The sequence below is a fragment of the Solea senegalensis genome, linkage group LG10, assembly GCF_019176455.1.
Source record: "Solea senegalensis isolate Sse05_10M linkage group LG10, IFAPA_SoseM_1, whole genome shotgun sequence".
In the NCBI taxonomy this organism is placed as follows: domain Eukaryota; kingdom Metazoa; phylum Chordata; class Actinopteri; order Pleuronectiformes; family Soleidae; genus Solea; species Solea senegalensis.
This window is the reverse complement of record NC_058030.1, coordinates 9,683,488-9,709,087: the sequence shown is the minus strand read 5'-3', so window position 1 is coordinate 9,709,087 and position 25,600 is coordinate 9,683,488. Positions and strand designations below refer to the sequence as shown.

At 41.4% G+C, this 25,600-nt stretch overlaps 1 protein-coding gene across 1 annotated transcript in view; it reads left to right on the top strand.

The window, feature by feature from the left end:
* cspg4 (chondroitin sulfate proteoglycan 4) overlaps positions 1 to 23,516 on the top strand; it is a 52,403-nt gene extending 28,887 nt beyond the window's left edge. The window contains exons 2-11 of the mRNA XM_044037073.1: positions 1,038 to 1,201; positions 3,621 to 7,178; positions 8,841 to 9,029; positions 9,166 to 9,441; positions 13,068 to 13,244; positions 16,888 to 17,086; positions 17,396 to 17,527; positions 18,364 to 18,524; positions 20,366 to 20,549; positions 21,058 to 23,516. Of these exons, the coding sequence (XP_043893008.1) occupies positions 1,038 to 1,201; positions 3,621 to 7,178; positions 8,841 to 9,029; positions 9,166 to 9,441; positions 13,068 to 13,244; positions 16,888 to 17,086; positions 17,396 to 17,527; positions 18,364 to 18,524; positions 20,366 to 20,549; positions 21,058 to 22,886 (6,869 nt within the window). The 3' untranslated portion in view covers positions 22,887 to 23,516. The remainder of the gene's footprint in view (positions 1 to 1,037; positions 1,202 to 3,620; positions 7,179 to 8,840; positions 9,030 to 9,165; positions 9,442 to 13,067; positions 13,245 to 16,887; positions 17,087 to 17,395; positions 17,528 to 18,363; positions 18,525 to 20,365; positions 20,550 to 21,057) is intronic.
* Positions 23,517 to 25,600: the final 2,084 nt, after the last annotated feature.

Genomic DNA, 25,600 nt, shown 5'->3' with positions numbered 1-25,600 from the left:
GATGTTGTGAAGTTTTGGCCTTTATGATCTCAGCAATGTTCCAGCTTTGACACAGCAGTGTCTCTGCTTCATTATTCCAAATTTGCCAAGTTTTCCAATGCGATTCTGTGTCTTGAAGTGTCATCCCAAAGAGAGTGAGGGGGCGACTGATGGAAAGCCCCCTTTCTTTGTCTCTTGGCTGAGGCCGTGGAAACCCCATGCTGCGGAAATAGGGCCCTGCAAGTGGGCTAGTTTAATCTCGGAGCATGTGCGCTGAGAAAAATGACTTCCTCAGTTTACATTTTATCGAGGGCCCCTGACAGCACAGTCTGAGGCAGGTGGCTGGATTTGCATATTGTTGGAAATGAGATGAGCTAAAGCCTGGGAAATCCTGCACCCCAACACTCTATGTGCCCAGAAGATGTCCACAGGGGCATTGACTGATGTCTCAGTGAGAGAATCCCTTTGAGACCAGTGGAGCTGCTCTTAAAACCAGGAGCAGCTGAAAGACGCCTAATAATACAGACATTAGTTCCTGAGCAGTTGCACTGCAACAAGCCTATAAAATGCTTGTTCTCCTCTTTCCATGTTAGACTAAGCAGAGCTTCCAATCAGCCCTTGTAGGCTTTTACTGACGAGTATGTGTGGGTTATCTTTAGGAAGAGAACTATGTTATGTTGCCCCAGTGACATAACAGTTTTTTTCTGTTTCTTTCTTTTTGTCAGGAGCATTTAGTGTCTTTCCAATTCCTAAAAAGAAATGTATGTTTGCGCAGTTAATGAAAACGATATATTTTTCTGAAAGCACTGTGACGTGTTACTTCCACTAACACTTAAGTGTTCTAAAAGTCTAAATGGATCCTTTAATGTCCCCTTAATCACATCCTCTCCAAAATCAAATGTGTTCTTTTGTAGTTCATGCCCCACTCTGCCATAGAATTTCACCCAAAGTAGTTCTGTTGCACTAATGTGATTTACATTAACCTCTGGACAGACATTATACCTATTTACCTAGTATCTTTATACGCTGTATAAACAATTTTTTTTACTATTCCACAGAATCCTACTTTGGGGACAGCTCCTGCAGTTTACAAGTCTTCCAAGACGTCTCCACCTTCCACCTGTCACTGCAGATAAAGACAAGTCGGCGAAGTGGGCTACTGCTGCTGGCTGCAGGAATGGAGGACTATCTGTTCCTTGAGCTCCAAAATGGCAAAGTACAGGTGAGTGTCTCACAAACTGTGGTGAAGCCTGAAACATTTCAGATTTTAATGAATGTTGGCGGGTCTCGAAAGTTGAAAAACTTTAGGAGTTGCAGTAATACTACTCTATTTATGGTCAGATAGAAGCGCGGCTTAAAATAAAAGTTGAAATAATGGTCACATAATTTGCACATTAGCGATAAATAATTCAAGAAACCCTGAATGATGAATGAAACAGTTTTGGTGCTTCTTCTTCTTTTTCAAATCAAGCAATTGCGTTTTTGATTGGACCATGCTAAGTTACATTTAAATATGTTCTTTTCCTGTTGTCATCTAACTGGAATAAAAAAATATTTCCACCAAAGTCAATGACGATGCATTCAAAAATCGGCACAATTAAGTTTGCAATTACAGTGATTTCACCCAAAAGCCAAAATATTTGCTTTTAATGTAGTGGCTCATGGTATGTGTGAATTATTCTTGTGTTCATTCTGCTTGTGAGCCTGTCGTGCATGTGCATGAACTGTAAGAACAATGTTTAACTAAGAGCGCAACTCGGGTCTCTGATGTTATCAGTGAAACCTCTTTGCCCTTTTTCATTTTTAATCTTTAATCTATGGCTTAGTCAACATGTTAATGGGATGACTCAGTCATGAATGTTAATGTTATTTCAGTTGTGCTTAGACTCAAGTGAGTCATAAGTGAAGGTTAGTTTGGCGTGTATGCATATGAGACAATACTCATTACTTTGAGAATGATCATAACTAGTAAAACAGGAGGAGAATTTGACTGTTAGCCCATATGATCCAAGACCTCAGAGGAAATAGATTCGCTGTTCTATTCTTTTTACACACTCTACCATTCTCCTGATATTAAAGAGCTCATTCAGGGGCCTTTGGTGACAGATTGGTGTTTAATCAACCTCTAATAAAACATCGCCTGAAAGTTTGGAGACATAGACCTCTATCTGTTAACTCACATACTGTCCTCCATTTTGGCTCCTGTCGGGTGAGCCTTTTCAAGGAGGAAACACATTGGAATCAGCATTGACTGCCAGTGTTAAATGGAACATGAATAACAAATTACAAACATTGCTTACCATGTTGTCCTTACCAGCTGTTGTACAGTTAAATTGCACAAGTGATTTTGGGCTTGTTAGTGTCGACAGAAAATGATCTCGCTTGGAGCTTAAACATTCGCATGAACAGAGATTATTTCAATTTTAAAAGTGTTATTTATGGCCTTACTGACTTATCTGCCCTCTCCCTGACTCCATCATGTCTCGCGGTCTAACGGGATGGACACCAGTGTGCACACTGTCCTGCTGTGTTGCACACATGGCTGCTTTGTGCCTGTTTGTGCACTGCTGAGAGCAGGGAATTCCTCTGGCTGTACACCTGTCACCACACTGGCCGTGTGACGCTATTTCACAGGCATTTCTCTCCTCTGGCAAGGCGCCCCTCAAGAGTATCAGCATGCACTTCACCAGGGAAATTTTGTCCTGCACGGTTTGCATGGCAGAATGACAGTGGAAGACATTTGCACTGCAGATTCTTGGATCTTTTACTTTCATCCATTTTCGTCTGCAGACTTTCTCCCATCGGTCTGACTTATTGTGTTTTGTGGGAGTGATTTATAATGGACGTTTTAAATGTATGCTTACTTTCCTGTTCGTGGTGTGTGAAAAGCCACTTGTCTTCCGACTTTGGTTCCCATTGGATTACCACAATGTGTCACTTTCATCTCCACTTTATTGCAGCAGTAGGCTTTATTGTGCCCAATTATTCTAGCTACCATCTCATCAGAAAGAATGTTTTTTAAGAAAGCTCACTGCACCCTTTGAGCAGGTATGGGGCCCTGTGTTACCAGACAGAAGTCTAAACCTGTAGTAATAACCTTTAATTGTGAAAAATAACATCAGATGCTGTGATCATAGTCCTTCAGCCTCTTCAGGCTGTGGGGCTTTCTGGACTCTTAAATGTTTATTGTGAGTTTCTGTTTTTGTTTTTGTGAGCCAATTGTTCAGTCTCAGTCAAATTTATACTTAAGATAACACCAGGCTGAGACCCAGTGCTCAAGCAGGCATGGAGTCAAATTGCTCTCAACATTTAGTTATTGTTGGTGGGTTCACTCTAGCAGCACAGAATACATTGTATCCCATTTTAAAGACGAGTTTCCATGATAAACATAGTTTGATCTGGTTTTAATCAGTTTTAATGACCAAACAAATGTCAAACACTTAATACTGCATGTGCCACAATATAAAAGCTCATGATACCAAAACCAAAAAAGGCTGATGAAGGTCGAGTGTTGTAAATTTGCAAATAATAAATTTTGCCGATGCAAGTTGGACAGTGTGTGGGATATTTTATCTGTCACACCATAAAAGCATAAGTGTGTGCCTTATATTTAACAACCTTATCTTTTTCTTCTCCTTTAGGCACGAATGAATTTAGGAGCTGGTGAGGTAACACTGTCCTCATCCCAGGGAGTACAACTGAACAACCTCCTGGACCACAAAATCTCCCTGGCATTGCAAGATGACAAGCTCACCATGATAATTGATGAGCTCTTTCCAACATATGTTCCCGTGGATGATGATGGAGAACAGCTTAACATTGACCTGGGCATTTGGCTTGGAGGAACAGGAGAATTGTCTGCTCCCTACCTCAGCAATGCCATCCCCCCTTTCCGTGGGTGTATGACTGAGGTTAAATTTGAGTCACATCAGTTTGATATTCTCAGCACAGCATATAAACAATGTCATGACACAAAAGAATCCTGCAGCAGTGAGTTTGAGGCTGGTGATGGTGAGGCAACTAGTTTCAGCACTCCTGATTCCTTTGTTTCCTTTCCCACCTGGAGTGGTGCTAGTGGTGCTCCAAGGGTCTTGGAATTCCTCATGAAAACTACCATTGAGGATGCATTGCTTGTATTCCACCCTGGAAGAGATTCAGACTTTATTGCTATTGGTGTCATGAAAGGCTATCTCAAAGGTGCCCTGGACCTCGGTAATGGCTTGGAGGTACTGGAGAATACCTGGGTGCAGCTGGATGATGATCAGTGGCATAGAGTCAAGGTTCAAATCAGTCAGCATTCTTTTGTTATTAATGTGGATAGCAAGCCTTCCTACCTCCATTTCAACTCATCGCAAAACCTCGACTTAGTTGGAAATCTGTATTTAGGAGGCATCCACGGTAAAATGAAGGATGTTTTCCGTGAAAGCGGGTCCTTGAGTCGTGTAGAGGACGAAATGACGGCTGAATCCTTCATCGGTTGTTTAGGGGAAATCAAAGTGAATCAGAAGGACCGAAGCCTCCAGGATGCTTTGGTGACCAAGGATGTTCACGTTAAATGTGAAGGAGAGGACTATGACTACTCAAGTTATTATGATGCCGACACAACTACCACTTCTCCCCCTGTACACATATACACATATGCCGATCTGGACTTGAATGACCAACATTGCTACCCAACAGATGAAACGCCGGACATATTCAAAAACGTTACAAAACTTCTGAATGTCACACCATTGCTTGTGCCGGAAGGTGGGGAAGCATTTCTTGATATCAATAACTTAAGCCCAACGTTTGACCTCAGTGCTGCAGGAATGCGGGAGTCACAGATTATCTTTACTCTCCTGAATGATCCTTTGTATGGCCTCGTTGATGTGAACGTCAACCTAAAACGCACGCAAAAGTTCACTCTTCTGGATGTTATTAATAAAAAGATTAAGTACATGCATGATGGAAATGAAAGGCACGCAGATCAAATCCAACTCGAGGTGGTTGCTCACAGTAATGGTAATCTTCCAGAATGTCTAAAGACGGCCCATGATTATATCCTTCCAATTGAAATCCTTCCTGTCAATGATATACCACAACTTAGTGGAGAAGAAATTATCATCACAGAAAACGGCAGGACTCGACTGAGCTCCAGTATTATCAAAATCATGGATTCTGACACCCGTTGTGATGACTTGGTAGTAACTGTAACCTCAGAGCCGTCCATGGACGTTGGTTACTTAGAAAATGGTCAACAGCCGGGAAGAAGCATCTCCGAATTCACTTGCAGGGAGTTGAAAGATGGAAATATATATTTTGTACATAGAGGGGGTATTGCTGCCGGCATTACCCTGGAAGTGTCTGATGGAGAGTCAGTAAGCCATTCAACTACTTTGAAGATGTCCGTCACCCAGCCACATATGACGCTTGTCACGAACACAGGCCTTCTCTTAACTCAAGGCAGCAACTCGTCCATAGATCTTCAAAATCTAGCTGTTCTTGCTCATCCGCGTAATGGAGCTATTCTATATAACGTCACACAGTCATTATTATTTGGTGAACTACAGATTAGAGCAAATGATGGGACGTACACGCAGGTTACGTCTTTCCATCAATCTGACCTCGAGCAAAATCGCCTCTTCTATGTCAGCACAGACTCAAGCGACCAGGAAGATATTGTTGTGGAGCGCATTCAGTTCAACACCCACCTGGGGTTGTTCGCAATTTGGAACAACACCTTCTTAATAAAGATCAGTCCTGCACCAGTCAAAGTTTCAACCCTGGTTCCTTTGGAGATGGAGGCTGGGGAGGAGCGAACAATTGGACTTACAGAGATTCAGGCTGAAGTCAAAGGCAAAAACCCAGATCCGCTACACGTAAAATACATCCTTGTCAAACCACCAACGTTGGGTAGTCTCCTCTTGTTAGACAAAGAACTATATGAGGGTGATATCTTCACCCAAAAGGACATTTTGGACAATACTGTTAGCTTCAAGGTTCGAGTGCAAAGCGCTGTGGATAGTATTGACCAGTTTCAGTTCAGGCTCTTCTTTGAGAATCAGTACTCTCCTGTGTACACCTTCCCAATTAATATCCTTGCCAATGCAGATGCTCCTGTTTTGACCAATGAGGGACTAGTTGTCCTCCAGGGTGGTGAGCAAACTCTGAACAGCAATTACCTTTGGATGCAGTCGCCAACTTCAACAGATTTTCTTTACCGGGTCACACAGGGGCCAAAATATGGTCGACTGATGAGGGACTCACCTCCTGGTCAGCCTAGATTTGAGGGGGCAATTAGAGTTTTCAGTAATGAAGACCTGGATCTTGGCAGGCTTGTTTACAAACATGATGGTTACAAGACAGACAGTGACGAGTTCCATTTCTCAGCCTTTGATCAATCAGCAGAAGGTTCAGACACACAGGAAATGGCAAATGGTGTCTTTAGAATATCAATCCAGTCCAAGAACGATCATGCTCCTGTGAGGATTGTGGAAAAAGTCTTCAACGTTGTCCGCCACGGTCAGCGCCTACTAACAACTGATGTCATCCAGTTTAAAGACGATGACTCGGGTTTCAATGACACCCAAATTGTCTACGCTCGGGAAGGAATTCTCTCAGGCAATATTGTCTCAACGTCTAATCCATCACAGCCTCTCTTCCGTTTTACGCAAGCTGACCTGCGAGACAAGAAAGTCCTTTTCATTCACCACGGAGCAGATAAGGAGCGTTTCTCACTCCAGGTCTCAGATGGTTTCCACAAAACCACGGCACTGCTTCAGATCCAGGCCGGTGAGCCCTACTTAAGATTGGTGAGCAACACAATCGTTGTCATCGACCATGGAAGCACTAAGACTCTCAACACAACAGTTTTGAGCGCCGACACCAACATGGACATCAGGGATGAAAGTGAGATCAAGTTCCAGATTACATCCCCACCTAGTGATGGCAAGATTATTGTGAGTGGGATTGAGGCTTCTACATTCTCCCAGAAGGACCTCAAAAAAGGTGTTGTGTCGTATGAGCACAATTATGAGAGCCTGAGGTCCAAGGACTCGTTTGGCTTCACTGTCCAAGCCCATGGATATCATGAAGAAGGCACATTCAGGATTAAAATATTCAAGCAAGGCTACCTCTCTGAGCCTGAGGTGATGACCAATGAGGTCCTAATTTCCTATGAGGGAGAACATACCATCATCAGCCAGGATCAACTTAAGGTAACTTTTACTGATGGTGGCATTGGATGTTCTACCATAGACTTTTGTATATGATTTATTTACTGGCATTTAAATATAGTTTATGTTCTCATAACCATCAGTGAATTAAGTTGTCTGTGAAAAAATAAAAATTACAATCCTGTGTCGGTAGCCCTCACATTAAAACACAACCAATAATTGAATTCAGTCCACAATGGATTGATTCACTCGTGTACCTGTCACTTACCCATGCAGTTCATTATGATAATGTTTAGTCCTGCAAGTTTCTTTAAACCCCTACTGTTTCACATGTTTTCCTTTTTTATATATTCTCGACAACTTGATTTATTGATGGCTATGTTGTTTCAACAAATAACATTGAAACATTTTTCTGGAACAAATTAAGCACTAAAGCGTTAACCCTCGCAGTTTGTTTGTTTGTTTGTTTATTTTAAAGATATAACTTAGTGTTATTACAATGAAGTAATAATGTGACAGGTTTATATCTTCAGCCCCTCGCATGACTTTAAACTCTCTCCCTAATCTACATTATTACCACATGAAAGCAGCGCCAAATATGACTATGCAGTTACTTCTTTTAATCTAGTTTGTGAACTAAATTAGTGTCTATGGAGTGTGGAAAACAGAGCACTAAGCATCCCCCGAGGAGCCTTCTGAAGCCCACTGTAATTTATGAAAGGAGTCTGCCTGCACTTCATCTTGAAAGGGATTAATGAGGTTTAAATTGTCGGCCCATTCATTACATATTCCCTGTAAATATAGCTTGACTTTAGCAGTTTAGAAATGAAAGTATTCTGTCTTTTAAAGTTCAATTTCACAATAGTTCATACATCTTAAATCTACAGTATTGGCTGGGAAACACCCTTAACAGCTTGTACACATTCTCTTGAAATATGCGTTCAGCAGAGCCTCAGCCGAATGCCCTTGAAAGACAAAATATTGACTTGGCTTCCATAGACATTTCCACTGAGTCTCCTTACTATGCAATGGAAAATAGTATGATCACCTGACACATTGAAAACACCAAGGCATCAAGGAGTTCATTCAAACTCCTCTACCTGTGTTAGAGTCTGCAGCAGAGCTTTGAATGTAACCCAAAGTCACATTAACTTCTTCATGTTCTGCCGTACTGTACTCAAACTTCATCAGTCTACACCATAGCAGGACTACTTTCAATGCACTCTGTTTGTATATACAGTATAGTACAGACATTACAGACAATCTTCTGACAATAGCAGCAACTCTGATTCCATAATCTCCACACACACACACACACACACACAGAGGCACACATGCTTGGTACAAGGTATCTAACTCCATGTCATTCACGCTAAATTTAGAGTAAATGGCATTTGCTGTTTTGATTTCTTTTACCAAGTGTCATTGGCAGAGCTGCATACCCTTATGCTATATTAGAGCTAAAAGAGGTTCATCTGCTTCCATTGTGTGTGTACTTGGGGACAACAGTATCTGTCTTCAGAGCACAGAAAGGCTTAATCATCAGTTTAATTTTCACAATTTGTATACTGTGTTGACAAACATCATCAAAATGATATGTGTGTATGTTTAACACTTCAATAGTAAAGAAATTATATATTTTACTCTCAATTATGTCAATGTTGTAGACTAACTGATTTTTGAACTCTGCCTTTCTCTTTTGAGGTGGAGCAAGCCGATATTCTGCCCACAGAAATGGTGTTCACCATTAAACAGCCCCCACAGCTCGGTCACGTGGTCAAGCTGACAAACAGTTCGGACAGCATGGCCTCACCTGTCCTCGACTACATTAACACCTTCAGTCAAGAGGACATTGACCAGGGACACATCCTCTATGTGTCTGCGTCCGTTCAGGTTTGTTGTCGTTTCATTTATTGTGTTACAGTACATCGTTCCCCTCTCATACACACCCCTCTGCCTCTCATGTGTTTGAAGTGTAAGGGTTTACGTTCAGTATATCATAACGTATTTATACTTCCATTTCTTTCAGGGCAGTGATGCCTTCACGGTGGACGTCAGCAATGGTTTTACCACGGTGGAGGACTTGCAGATCTCGGTGAACATTGTCCCCCAGCTCATCCCCGTCCAGACCTTCAATTTAACTGTGAAGGAAGGCCTCAGCAGAGCAATTAATGCTGAGACTATAAACATCTCACATCCCTTCTACAGCTCAGCAAACATAGACTTTTTCGTGGAGGAGCCCCCGGAGCACGGAGACATCCGCTACCTCGATGGAGACGTACTCTCCTACTTTACCTGGGAAGAGGTATGTGGTTTCATTAAGTGAGGAATTTAGAAAATAAACATTCACACATAGACAATAACACAACGATGACATATCTAAATGTTGCTGCTCCTTTTTTTTTTTTCAACAATCAAGATAATTTCTGTGCCTCAACATGATGATGATGCTCTTCTGCTGCTGGCTGATGAGCAGACGGTCGCTTGCTGGCAGTTAATGAACCTCTGAAGCTCCTTTGATTAATGCACTCATTTTAGCGTGCACTCAACGCGTTGGTTCAAATTTACAATTTACATTTACATATAAGCTCAAGGCTTATATGTTGGTGCTGTGGCCATAGTGTTTCCTGTTGTGTCACTGTTGTGATGGTGCAGAGACACCAGAGCTGCAACAATTAATCGATTCATCGATTATTAATCGATTACGAAATTAATCGGCAACTGCTTTGATAATCGAGTAATCAGCTCAAAGCTTTTTCATGATCAAAACAAAATTTCTGATTGTTTAAGTTTCTTAAATGTGAGTATTTTCTTCATTTCTTTGCTCTGGATAAAGAAAGAAATCATTAAAAGTGAATCATTCTGGTTTGTGGACAAAACAAGACATTTGAGAACTTCATCATTTCCAGGTTTGACGAACACCAATCAACATTTTTTTAAGGTTTTCTGATATTTCATGGACCAAACGATTCATTGATTAATCGAGAAAATAATCGACAGATTCATTGATTATGAAAACAATCGTTAGTTGCAGCTCTAGTCTTGTGTAGATTTGGCATCATAATGACACGTTTAAGCCAAAAAGTTGTATATTCCAGGTTTAGTCATGTAAGTTACTTTTACCTCTCAAGGACGCAACAACCTGGCTCCACCTGAGTGGAGCATTAAGCGTGGGTGATCACGGTGATTTGATGTTTTTCACTTTGAGCAGCAGTTTTCACAAATTGTAACATTATTCACTGTTGATAGGAAACTATTGTTTACACTTTTCCTTTTCCTTCAGGCATTTGTTTTTGCTCTGTTCACTTTCATCTCGAATCAAACTGTTTTAGTCAGATTGCATCAGATTCTAACAAAGACCACGCACCACATATATTGCCAAAGCTACCAAAACATTAAATCCTCCATTTATAATTTCCCGTACCAAACAGCTAAGTTTCTTCAGATTCATGCGCTTTATTCCGTCTGCCACAAAACTAAAGCCACACAGAAAACACCCCCCAAAAAAAAGCAATTATCTGTATTTTATCCTGTCTTAGTAACATCAAGAAGCAAAACATCTTCCTCTCTCACAACTAGGTCATGGTGGTTTGTTCAAGAGGATTGTGACTGCATGGCATCACTGTGGAACTTTCCCCAGTTACTACTTAGCACTGTTTGGATTTAATATGAGATAGACTGTGGAGCTGCTGCTGCACACTTATCTGGTCTCCCTCCATGTGGTCAAGGCCCCAGCTTTAGGAAAATATTAAAAATGCATGAGTAGCTACCAGTGGAAAAACCTCATGCATTCTCAATGGACCACATAGTTTAGTGGAACACACATGTCTGGACACATATCTTATAGCTCCTACATCTCGCCGTGTTCTCCCTGCCTCCTCTTCGCTCCTCTTTGCCGAACCATTGTGGAAAAACTGACGATGCGATTGACCGCCTGGAGCCAAAATAAACTGGCCCAGTATATTCCTATAATAATGTGAGAGTGCACAAAAACCTCCTGTGGTTAGCTACTGCCAGACACAGTGTGTATAGTGTGTCACATATCCTAAAGTACAGCTTGAATGGCTTCAGAACATAGTTGCAATTATGTTGCCGGTGAGGAGATGAACGTGCATCATCATCTTCCGGTGTGGAAAGGTCACAAAGGAAAAAAAAAAAAAAATCACTACTCACTGGAGACTTAAATGTGTGGCTTTTTGTACTATTAGCCTTAGAGAATGAAATTGTCAGCTCTCCCAGATGATGATAAAATGCCCACGCTTCAGTCGGCCCTGCATTCTAACCAGATCATAAGTGTTCCAACAAGGCAGGGGCAGTAAGATAACTACATCGAGATTAACAAGAAAATGTGTAACATAAGGCTTCAATCAGTGGAAGAAAATATGTATGGCTCAAACCACAATACTGACAAGATTAACTCCGGCTTTGGCAAACAAAGTAATCATCGTGATAATAAACTTTATATAGGACCTCTCAAAGAGTGCTTTACAAGACACAAAGAATGAATGCGAGGCAAACGAAAGTATTTAAAAGCAAAATGCGGGAACATGTATCGTACAAATGAAACGAGATGGGAAAAATATCAAAGCATTAAAATAGCAATCAAGTATAAGAGCAAAGTCAATATAAAACAGTTTGGACAATAAACGCAAGCAACGTACACATTCAGTAACATAATGCTGCTTTGAGTTGGATCCAACTTGAAGAAATGCAATTTGCTGAAATACAACATTAGTCTCCATTAGTTCCCCTAGCTGTGCAAAGCCATTCAAGTAAACACAGGTGCCTTTATTTTTCACAAAACATAAAATGGTTTCAGAGGACATTTACGTGGTTTATTTCTCTACTTTCTCCCAAATACAGCAGGTAAGCATCCACCATTATTTCACAATAATCCCCACAGAAAGGGAAATAAACCGCACAGCAGCTAGTATCAAATATTGACACCCGCGTCAGTCTTTCTCCCGATAAATCCGAGGGCCACATTTCACAACAACCACCCACTGTTTATTATGCCAGCATGCAGACTGATTGTCTCCCCAACTTTACCCGATCAGTAATGATGAAGGGGGTTGTTATTCCACAGTGATGCCCGTCATATGGTTTCCATTTGACACTTCCTGCTCTCTGAGGCGAGTCCCCTCATAGCGGCTCATTGACTTCATCAGACAACAGCTCTCACTGTCATCCCAGCGGGAGCCTGAATCTTTGTAAATTTGTCAAAAAGGATCAGAGGGAAAGGGATAGATGGAATATTATGGGATATAGTAGAACAAGCACACAGCCACGCTGGACTCTAACATTCTTCTTCTGTATATAGAGTGTCAACAGAGCGGGCTTGTCCTGGCCACAGGTGCTGTTTTCCATCGAGCTCATTCAACACTATGACTGATTCCATTGTGCATCTGGTTTCCATCAAGGTTTTTGTTCAACAGGGGAGATTCTCCTTGATCCTGTGCTGCTGCCAAATGTTGACTTTGCCTCGACTGTAGTCTTTATATGGGAACTTTGCAAACAAAGGAACATTTTCGAAAATAAGCCCGTAAAAGAGTTGCTTGACACTGGAGATTCACTTGCCACAGTGCAAGAAACAAAACCCAGCAACACACTCCGCGTAAACACTTGCACGCTTCAAGCTCCTTTGTGTAACACAGACTGAGTTGTAAATTTGTAGTGTTCATGCCAAACAGGAGGTTCTTTTATCTGAGGAAAGTCCAAGTACTGGAATCAAGTACAGAAATTCAGCACAAACCGTATTTTACTTTTCCCAATTGAGTGTCTTCACGTTTTCCCAGGACAGAGTGGTGTTCTTTAGTTATAGGTGTTAAGCGACACCGTGTCTGTGAATGGAAAACTGTATTCCCTTTGTTTCCTCGCCGTCGCATCTGATTCAGATCTGAGTGACATCTGGATCCTTTTTGTGTTCTCCAGGTGAAACTTGGAAACATCTACTACATGCATGACAGCACTGAGAGCACCGAGGACAGCTTTACACTCTCTGCCTCGGCTTATGAGATTGAGCGTCGCAGCCTCCCTCTCACCATCTCGGTGACTGTCATACCAGTCAACGACGAGCCGCCAAAACTGACACGTAACACGGGCCTGGAGGTAATGTATTGCTCTTTGATAACGTGCAAGCTGTTATTCTGAGCCGTTCCTCGAAAAATGCTCGACGGCTTTAAATGTTAAATGATGGGGAAATCTTTTAAACCTATAAAATGTACAGTTCCAGTTTTGTTATTTTCTTTTTCTACATTTCAGCTGATTGGAATTCAAGCGGTCCTTTTTTGAGTGATGGTGGAAGAACACACTTTTTTTGTGTTGTGTGACTGTTTTATGCTTTAAAAATGACAATGTGCAAACAATAACTTCATTCCCTGCGGGGACATTAATATTTTAGACCATGTGAGTGAAAAAAAGACTTGTGCATGTGTGATTTAAGATGCCGTAGACATTCCCGCCCGGTCCAAGACTTTGCATCGTTGGTCTGATGCTCAAGACATAAAGAATCGTGTCTCCTATTAAAAATAAGAGACAAAAATTTCATGAATTTCATGATGTATAGCTGCCAACTTGAGTAACATTAGATGTGAAAACACATCTGGATCATTTTAAGATTACTGGTTCCAGAGTCCAAATGGTCTGAGCTGATATTGGATGATAGATTGAACTCCATAATTTACTGATCTTGTCCACGTCCATATTGTGTAGTTCTGTCAACAGCCTACAGTCCAGAATTCAACATGCACACAGTTGTGAAAAGACACTTTTTATTTCCACTCTAAAGAATACTGACCTGTCTGTTTGTTTTTATTAAGACCCACAAGTGGATTAGCATATTCTCAGCTCTTTAGCTCTAACAAGTGGGAAAATAAATCACGTACGCCACATACAGCAACTGGAGGAGAGTAGGAGGCAGTGATTCACTTGTGTCAAACAGACGCTCCACTATTCAATACCCTCTTGTTTAATTAAGTCTATAGGAGGTACACCCTGTGTGTTGTGACACACTGTCACATTTAATTCCTGTCAGTCATAAAAGAAAAGTTTTACGCAGGATGAGGGCTGTTGGAAAAAAGGCAGCAGTAATCAGCTCACAGAACTGGAAACCAACTGTGTCATCCAGCCCTCTCTTCCCGCGTCTCCGTAGCAACCCGTATTTTTGGAAAAACCAAGATGGTCGATGAGACCGCAGCTTTTCTGGCAAAGCAGCATTAGGAGCAGCATCCAGTCCCCGTGCCTCCTCTGCTGGTGTGTTTGTGCCGGACTCAATTCCATGAGGATGTTCTATCCCATACACGGGAGCCAAGGCTCGCCCAGCAGCATTTTGGATCGATTTAAAGCAGGAAGTGTGCAAGTGTGTACGTGTGTGTGTGTGCAGTGATGATCAGACATGGTGACTAACATGGTCGTGATCAGACTCTGTTTAAAGCTCAACATTGATCCTGTTTGGTCTGCCGGATGCAGCTGGTCTTGATTAGGGTTTACTCTCCATCTCTCTCTCCCTGTCTCCGTCTGCTTCAACTTGACTTTGGTGACCACTGGGTCTGCCTGTCTGTCCGACTGTCTGTCTGTCTGTCTGACTGTTTGAATGCCAGCCTAATCTCTTGCTATATTAGTGTTTTACGTCAAAAGTACGTTAAAAAAAGTAGTGGTGAATATCAGTGTCTCAGAGGAAAATACACAGGACGAGGAGCTGAAGTCACAGTGTCCTCATTCCTTCTAAGCTACAACAGCCACTATCATCATCCCTCCTGTCTGCCTGCAGCTTGTCCAGCCTTACCTCCCACTCCCCTACGTGCAATTAAAAACACTCTCTGTGCTTTGTACTTAAGGTTTCTCAGGCCTGCACAGAGACAGACACAGAGAGAGAGAGAGAGAGAGAGACAGAGGGAGGGAGATAGAGTTGTGGTCGCCCGAGCCGCACTCACAGTCTTAAACATTTAAGAGATGCTGGTCTTCTGTGGAGTCGTTTGTCTATGGTAACTCCTTCCTCCAAATGAAATATTACCCTTTGTGTCTGATCAAATTAAATTTGCAGCCCATCCTCTTAGGCGCTAAATGCATTGATTGTTATATAAACCCCTCGATCTGCAAGGCTGTTTTCAGGTTACCTGCCCTCGCCTGTCTGCTGCTTTGCTGGGGTTTGTAGTGGGATGATGAGGCCACCTAGTGTTGAGAACTGTGGACTGCACTGTTCAAAAAGTGCACTGACAACATGCACAGTGATGTGACCTCATTTGAACATTGGAACCCTGATTTGGATTTTTAAGGCAATTTAAAGACTGTTTATATTTATCCCAGAACTACATCGGGTGTTCATTATTGTCTTCATTGTCATTCTCCTGTAAATGAATCCTCTGTTACTTCCTTTCTATCTTCAACTGATTTACATTATACACCAATGTTGGATTAATATGCGAGAGTAAAAACCTGTGGAGCATAATATTGTGTGTTCTGGCATCTATTGGAGGAAAGTTTACTGGTTGGTCAGTACATAATACCGGTCAAATTTCCTCTTGACCAGTGAGTTTATATTGAGCTCAACAAACATCCCACCATCCACCTCAGCTAAACATTACACCTGTATGTACCTCTGACTGGGACTTGTGTGTGTCTTTGTGTGCTGCATACTTGTGAACTAAATTGTGTTTCAACATAAGTCTTCAGACTTGCACATACCAAATTAGGCTTTTAGGCTCTAACAATAAACCACTCCCCAGTGCAGCTGTTGTTAATGTGCCGTGCCTCTCTAGCTCACTTGCGTTATTTGGTGGTGCTGTTTGTAAATTCTGGGCACAGGTAGACACAGTGTTTTTGTGTATGATAGGAGCGGAAATATCAACAAGGCATTTGTGCGTTTTTAAATAAACATCAACAAAACCTGAGCCTTTGACAGCCATCCTCATTTGATGAATGAATTAAGTCATTAAGTCACAGAGAGGTGGATAGGACAGACGTGGACCTCTAAAGCTTCCTGTCTCCTGTTCTCCTGAGATTCTTGTTCTGTGACTTGTAAAAGCAGGATGAGAGAGAGAGAGAGAGAAAGGGAGAAAGGTATCAGAGGGCAAATGGCTTTCAAGACCGATGTTCACCTCTTACTGCAAGGAAGCCTTGTCTCACTTTTTCAGCTGATTCCAGCTATTTAAGAATGTCTTTTTGGGGGGACGTGGCCCATTTTTTTCAATTAATGTTCCTTTCAGCCAGACAACCATTAGATGTCCATTAGAGCTGCTTCACCCAGGGAGAATCATTCAGTCTGTGGTGCTGTGCTCCATCTTCTGAAAACAGGAGCATCCAGACTGTCACAGAGAAATAATTATGCTTTTAAATAGTTTATTTGCACACGGTTGTCTGTATTCTATTTTTGTGGCTTTATTTTTTTGTTATTATGTCACTTTCTCTGTAGTTTACCGTGTCTAAAAAATGACCTGGGGATAACAGCTATACATTATTGTATAGCATCTTATTTACACTGCATCTCCTCTAACAATCGGCAGTCTTCGCTTGAATTACAAACCTGCAAACATAACTCAGACTTTAATCTGTTCTCTTTCTCTCGGAGAACATAACATTTTGGATGAAGAGTTAATGACATTTTAGTTTGGATGGTAAAAATATGACTACAATTAAATGACTCTTCTTACAGTCTTACAGTGTTTTTTTATGTCATTGATTGTATCTACAACTAAAGAGTTTTGTCTTTTTTTAATCTAAAGAAAAAAATTCTCTTTTTCTTTCCATTTCACAGGTTCTTGCTGGGGAGGAAGCCGATATCACCTCCAGCATGCTGAACACTGAGGACGCTGACACTCCAGCCGAGGAGCTGGTTTACAACGTAGAGGCGCCGACCAGTGGGATGGTGGCGTTGAAGGAGGCACCGGAGGAGAGCGCCCTGAATTTTACACAGGCTCACATAAACAACGGGGAGGTCGTCTTCATTCACGAGGGTGAGGGAAACATAAGCCCCTGTTTATTTGTTTACATTAGCAGTGTAGTCACAATAATAGCAATCTGAGTCTCACTAAGCAGAGGCCTTAATATCTGACAAAGTAATCAATTGGTATTGATCAATTACTCTATTGAGTCCTGACAGATATGCTGTGATGAAAATAATTGTTCCAGTGTATCTAGTAATCTCTGTAATCTAGTGTATTAGTGTGTAGATGAAAGAATAACACAACAGAAGGAATAAAAAAAGCAAGCGAACACTGAGTGAACTAAATGGCCACTAACAAGCGTCTTATCTGTTGCTGTAGGTGAGGAGTCTGGTGGTTTCAGTTTCACTGTGACAGATGGAGAGCACACGTCTCCTCTCTACCAATTTGTCATCACAGCCAGGCCTCTCACCATCACCATGGTAACGCAGGAGGAGCTCATGGTATTTCCAGGTATTATGCCAAAACCCTTTTTAGAATTTAAACTGTGAAGACCACAGCGATGGAAAGATAACCATGGCGACTGCGTCTTTTTTTTAAAAAAACTGTATTTATATTTCTTCTGTTTTATTTTTGTATCCATATAATTTACAGTGTGTGTACTGGAATATATCTTCTATAACTCCACTATCAACACATTTAGACATCACAATCAACAATGTGCTATTGTGTTTCCTCTAGCTTTTTCCCCCCACATGTAAAGTTGTATATATCTTACTTAAAACTTTATGTGCTCTTATACGTTCTTACTTATATACTTTCTATTGCTCATATCCAACAAAATAACTTTGGAGCAGCACTACATTGAATTATTGCTTATAAATTCAACTCTTCATAAGACGATACGATTCATAAGATTGTGCTTTCAGTGACAATTCTCTTTATGTCACTGTGCCTGTAGAATATTTATTTCAGAAGCTGCTGTGCACCAAAGAGATATATTATTTGTATAATTTCTAGTTTATGATATAAAAGTGTGTAGTACAATAAGTGATGGTAAAAGAATACAGCACAGGCAGTAACCTAAGTTCTTTTCATAATAAATCTTTTATTGAAGCTCTGACAAAATGATGTCATGAAACTAACTACACATCAGGATGTGCTTCCTTACAGTGATGCGCATAACTTACTCCCGGCAATAAATGTTGTGACATTTATGAACTGCCTAATTTTACAAGCCTCAACTACACTGCAGAGAGAGAGCGAGAGAGAGGGAGAGAGGGAGTGCACTTTCCACAGAATCACCTGAGCAGTCAAGACCTTGTCTGTGCACGTTTGTGTTTTCACAGGAGCACGGCAGCCCATCACAAGTGCCAACCTGGGGGCTGTAACCAGCGAGGATGGAAACGAGATCAGCTACTCACTTATCCGCCCACCTCGTTTGGGAAGACTCATCTTGGCCAATGACAGGAACCAGTATGAGGAAATTACACGCTTCTCACAAACACAGGTAATTACTTTCTTTCTCTCTCACTCTCACTCTCACTCTGAGTGTGTGGTGGTGGGACACACACACACACACACATTAAACTAGTATCCCTTCCTTGGACTAGTGTTTCATAACAATAGTAATGATAACGACTCTGTAATGAAAGTAAATATTGAAACAACAATTATTATAATAGCGACACAGCAACAAAGACAGTAAAGATAAAGATAATAAATAATAAACATGTGTTTCCACATGTCTGAAAGTATATATGTATGAATGCATATATATATATATGTATATATATATATATATATATATATATATATATATATATACATATACATATACATAATATATGTGTGTGTCAGAGAAGATTTTCTTTTTCTTCTATCATGAGATCCATCGAAGTCACATGCAGCTTGCATTTTGAAATGCAGGTGTATTCTTGTCCGGTGAATTAAATTATACAGACTAATTTAGCTCAACTCAAATATTAGCCAGTTTTGCAGAAACTGCAATGAGACACATTTAAGTTTTAGGTAATTTATCTTATTATTTCTCAGTGCATAGATAAAAGGATAACTAAATCCAACAAAAGCTCCCAACCTGTCTAGCACTAGTGTGAAGTGCGACCCTACTTTATTGTCCCTAACTCAATAGTTATAGTCTCTTAAATCCTAACAGCACTTAGATGAAGAAATTACAAATTAGACATTTGAACTGTTATCAGTTATCAGTTACTCTCTGCAATCCTTACCCAGTCCAAACACATTAGTCCACACTCATTACTCCCTTTTTTTAATTAACATTAAACCAATGAAACCCTGCAACCTCATGCTGACCTGTTTTATCACCTGATTATGTACAAATTAAGTTTTATTGTGTGCTCTAATTGCAGTCTGCTTAGCACCAGGATCTCCACTCCCTTGAGCATTAGGCCATTATTTTATAGATTAAGGCAAATGATCGCTGCTACATTTCTGTTTATTCTAGTTTATTCTTAAACATGTGATGTTCCAGTGAATAAGATGATTGCATTCAAGAAAACATATATATTGATGGTGTATTTGATAGTGGTTTAAGATTATACAGCTAAACAAGTTGACCGTGTATGCATCATAGGCCGTATCCTTTCATCTCCACACCTGACGTCTAACCCTACTTGGACGGACACGGGAACAACTGCTCGGTTTAGATTATAGTGACAGTCGATTGAGCTGAAAACACGATTTGATGAATTGCACTATTCAGCAGTTTGTTTGTGCGTGCATACGCAGATATTTTCATGCACATTTGTTTGTGCAAGAGAGACGTAGAGAGGGAAGAGTTGAGTTTAGGACACAGTGACCTCAGAGAGTGAACGCAGGCCATCACATTCCACGTCTCCAACCAGTAACCCAGCTCAGCTGAGCCAAACCACTGCTGCAGCCATTTGAGCTCCCTCTTACTGTGGGTTTTACCAATGTCAGTGGGAAAGGGAGCAGTAAAACTTATTTTCAAATATATTGGTCTTTGTCTGTAAAATGACTTAAGTCAAAAAAATGATGTTATCAGTGTGACTGCAAACACAACACTCTAAAACCTGAGCTTACATTTAATCTATCTATCTATCTATCTATCTATCTATCTATCTATCTATCTATCTATCTATCTATCTATCTATCTATCTATCTATTCATCTATCTATCCATCTATCTATCTATCTATCTATCTATCTATCTATCTATCATCTATCTATCTATCTATCTATCTATCTATCCATCTATCCATCTATCTATCCATCCATCTATCCATCCATCCATCCATCCACCTACCTACCTATCTATCTACCTATCCTACCTCTCTATCTCCCCCCACAGTTGGAGTCAGGAGCCATCTATTATGAGCACCAGATGCCCGATGAGCCTTTCTGGGTGGTGAGAGACTCGGTAGAGCTCGCGCTGTCTTCCCAACCAGCTCCAGATGTCCGTCACATTCTGCCCATCACCATCTCTTACTATGCTGCTCACAGCAACGTCTCCTCACAGCTGTGGAACAACAAAGGTAAATATCAACATGACAGAGGACACAATATTTTCACATTAATATTATGTTCTATTCTTTGTTGAGTGTCTGATCCTGATTCAACACGCCGTCCTGCCTTAAAAAGCCGCTGATCTGAAAATGGCAGCCCCTTTTGAATCTTAATTTAAAAAAAATTGAAATCACATTTATGTCCCTTTCTGATTGATTGGCCATTATGCTGGGGAATGGCTTCGCTTGTCCTTTATTGTTCATAATTTGAATTTTTCATAGAGAGAATCTTTCTTATTATCTACTGTAATTGCCCGAACAGTCCACATAAAGAGATTTATCGTGCCTGCATCTGTCGCTGCCTAAACAACAAGCACTCTGCTACAGCTGTCTCTCCTAACGTGCCAACTGCCTTGATGTACTGTGATGCATAATTACACAGCAAAAGGAGACGACGTTGGATGGACAATATCTCCGAAAACTGAATATGATGACGTTTATATCACATTTTCTGTCTGTTTTTCTTGTTTCCATTCAGGTCTGGAAATTGTCCAGGGCCAGAGGAAAACCATTGATGATACAATCCTTGATGCCTCCAACCTTCTGGCTAGCTTACGTGAGGCTGACCAAGATGACGTGGATGTAGTTTTTGAGATTAAGCGCTTGCCCGTCCGTGGTCGTATAACCCTGGGGGGTCAGGACCTGCCTCGTGATGCGCCGACCTTCATGCAGGAGGATGTGAATCAAGGAAAGCTGGAATATCTCCATGATGACTCGAGGGCCTCTTTTGACAGCTTCTCTTTTAGGGCCCGTCTTAAGTCTGAGAGCCATGATGTGGCCTCACCTGCCGATGCTGTGGTCTTGGAGGAGATGTTTAACATCTCAATCAAACAACGAGGCTCTGATCCCCCTGAACTTGTTACTACAGACATGCTTTTGGAGGTGCTTCAGGGCTCCATGACTATCTTGACCAAGAAGCATCTCAACACTCAAGATGAGGACAGTCCACCAGATGAGGTTCACTTCAAGGTGACAAAAGCCCCTGGCAATGGACGACTGGTCGACTCAAACACGAGAGGCCCTATCACTGGTTTCACACAAGAGATGATCAACCGTGGGCAAGTGGGCTTTTACAGTGATGGAAGCCTTGTAGACGGCTTTGTGGAATTCATCGTGTCAGATGGAGAACACCAAACAGAGCCACACACGCTCCACATCAGTGTCCTGGCTCGCACCTTGTTTCTCAACAAAGCTCCGGAGATCAAGGTGAAACAAGGTGATGATGAGACACTTGTGACTGAAGAAATGCTGCAGGTCACTACTGGGGGTGCGGTGGAGGAAGACATCCTTTACAAAATCACAAGTGTTCCTAAGTATGCGGCTGTCATGGTGGACCGGCAACCCACTTCAGCCTTCACCCAGAAACAGATCAAGGAAGGCAGAGTGAGTGTCCGCTTTGTGAAGTCCACGTCACCTCGAGATAGTGTCGCGTTTGTGGCCCGCAGTCGTGCTGCTAATGTCTCCTCTGTTCTCAACATCACAGTGCAGCCACTGGCTAACATTGCTCAGGATCCTCTCTTACCCCAAGGTACCCTTGTCCAGCTGGACAGGAAGCTTCTGGATGCATCTCCACTGGCAAACAAGACCAGAGCATCCCCCACTTTCACTGTCATCCAACAGCCACGAGGAGCTCGTTTTGTTAGGTCTGGAGGTGCCGGTGAAGGTCAGCCAGTGGACACGTTCAGCCACAGGGACTTGGACGAAGGCCATGTAGCCATGGAAATCCTAAATCGCTCCTCTGGTTCACAAGATGGTGTCAGTCAGGATGAAGCCCGCTTTCTGCTCAAAGCCCATGGGGTGCCTCCTGCCGAATGTGTGCTGTTCTTTCAGACAGGCCCCTATAATGCCTCTGGTGTCTACCCTGTCACTCTGCTGAGGATTCCCTCAGGAGACCCAGTCGCCACTCCAGCCAGCCCTCACTGGAAAAGCAACATGGACTGGCCCCATGGAGATGCCGCCACTACAGCATCTTCTGGCACAAACTCCCATGGGAAACCGCATGTCTCTCGACGCAGCAACATCTGGTCTATTCTCATCCCCATCCTCGTAGTTCTCCTCCTCTTGCTGCTGGCAGCCGTCTTGGCCTACTACCTGATCCGTAAAAACAAGACAGGCAAGCATGATGTCCAGACAGCGGCTTCGAAGCCCAAAAACGGAGAAGTGGCCAGCGCCGAAACCTTTCGCAAGACTGACCCAGCCAATAATATCCCTATGTCCAACATGGACTCCAAAGAAACAGACCCGGAGTTGTTGCAGCACTGTCGGACAACAAACCCGGCCCTAAAAAAGAACCAGTACTGGGTCTGAGACACTTTGAGATACAAAAGCACACATTGAGGTGGATCCTCAAGTGTTTGGAAGCCTTCTCAAATCATTCCTTTCAGTATTATAGACCTCTTGCCACAGCAGTTTAAATGAAAATAGTTTTTGATGGCCATTGTTTACTTCACTAAACACAACTGTGGACAAATTCTCAGGCAATGAAACACTGAATACTTATTGGCAAAGAAAGAAGCTGTTTCTTATCCTAGAAGGTTCCTGCCATGTCTATTTATTTTTGTTTTATCATTCCTCTTTGTCAAAGAGCATGGACGAAGACATAAACATGCCAAGTGTTTGCAAAACATATTTTTTGAGTGTTGACTCTGTCCTTGTATTCGATATGATATCCTAAAGCAGTATTATTCGTCAGAGTGGGTACGCGTAGGTAATTTACAGTGTTGGTATTAGTTTGATTTTCCGTTAGTGGTTCATCGCAGAAGTTAATGTACATAAAGTGCATGATGAGGTGAATAGGTCGCTCCATTGTGAAGAAGATCATCACAAACTGCTCTCGTTGTTTTTTCTTCATTTTTAATACGTTAAGGTTACTGTTGTATGTTTCTTCTCAGGGCTAAGTTCAGTTTAAAGAAAGTTTGGTCATTTAATTTTGGCAAAGAAAAGTATGTTTACCCCAAAAGTGTGGTCACTAATTCAGCTCCCAACTCACAGCTCAACATGTTGTTAACATCTTTTACCATAGTTACGCTACTTCTTCTTAAAGGGGAGCATGAGATTACCAAACAACAGAGATGAAGACTCCCATAATGTCGCAATTTGCCGAACCCATGCTTCACAAGCGTTCGTGAATGATGTCCCTGTAAGTATAAAACCCCTCTCAACAAGAAAGTTCGCAAAATATCCAATCCTAAACATCATCACACAAATTAGTATGTGTGAAAAACTTTTATTTCTCCTCGAATTTAGCTCTGGGTCATGTCGTCGTCTGTCATGTGTCAATAGGTCTGTCTGCGTGCGTCCAAATTGCGTGTTAATGTTCACTGGACTGACACAGCACTGACAGCAAAACTACAACGGTAGACCGCGGGTGGTGTGTTTACTTCAGTAGTAACTGTCTTTAACATATCTGTGTTGTTCGACAGGCGTGGGTGAAGTCATGTTAGAGTGGGATGTTTCCAAGTCTCCAAGTCTGCAATTAAGACGTCATAAAAAAAAGATGGTTGGTTATTCCGGAGTGTGGATTATGAATAACATCCTCCACTGGTGAGATTTTGATATGAAGACACTGACAGAGTTCAAATCTTCAAAGCTATTTTTTTTTTTTTTTATCATTTCAAACATTCCACGTGTAAGCTGAATATACATATTCTCATACATTGAGACAGGATGTTGTTGTTTTTTTAACTCTTTGGACTTGTTGTGTATATTGAGCATTACTGTAAATGAGACTTGTCTTGTCATCTTCTCTTGTCACTCACAGTTAACTTATGTGATTTTTATGCTGAGGTAGAACAATGAGAATTTAAGAAATACTTCTACTTTTTTATTTGGTCCACTATAGAAAAGACAAGTGTGTTGCAATTTGCTGTATATTTCTTTTCTCATACTGTATACCAATGACACCTTGTTTTTCATTAGTCATATACTGAATATAGAATTATTTTATTGCCATATTCATCTTTTGATTTTCTATTTTGTAGTGTTCTGAGAGCATGAAGTGTAAGTGCAGACTGTACAGACGGCACAGAGTTGAGACAGGTTTGTGTGTCAGGAGACTTGTGTATTTCCAGGAAAATGATCTCTAACAATCGTATCGCAGAGAAAGGGGCAGGGGCCGGGGGTGTCACATGTTTATGTGCATGTAACCACATTTAATTTGGTCAACTAGAAAGTATGAAGTGTTCGTATGTGTGTGTGTGTGTGTGTGTGTATGAGCGTTGTCAAATTTCAGCATCACTCCTCATTTTGTTTTCATTATTTATTGTTTCTCTCACCCCCACACATCAATTCATACTCACTGTTAAATGTCTGTAAAATGCGGGTTGCCTTTGAAAAAATGTGGCGACACAAACCAGCGTTTCAATCCTGCAGACACGAAACAAATGTCTATTACAGTATGCCTCAGTATGCCTCTGAGCTTGTTCGCAGCACTAATGGAAATAAAATGTTCAATGCAACGAAACGAAGTGTTCATCAGTTTGTAACGTCTGCCGAAATTCTCCCTCTCTAAGTTGCACGAGGTTAAACATGCACAGCAGCTGATCAAGTACGTTGTTGTGACTTTTACACATGTGTAGTATGTTTGTTTGTTTGTTTGTTTGTTCCGTTTTCCCTGCATCTCTGGAGGAACATTATTTCTCCATTTGTTTTGAAGCTATTGTTAACGTCCCACATGAAGAATACATTATCACATTGCATGAGTCTTTTTATTATTTTGCTATTTTTAATTGGATCCATACGTTTGTGTTGTCACAGCTGGATTACTGGGATTGATTCACTCCTGCCTCGGCCAAGAGGCTTCAGCTCATGGCTGAAAATGATGCAGGCAGTCCTCTAAGAACGAATAAGTGCAATACACCTCCATTACATTGGGTTTATATCATAAATCAAGTCTCACAGAGAAACGTATTGTTCACATAGTGTTAGGCAAGATATTCCACATCAGTTGATAATTTATTTTCTATCCTACTGTGTTGAGACAATATCTATTGTGTTGCTCTAGTGCCTGGGATATTTTGAGT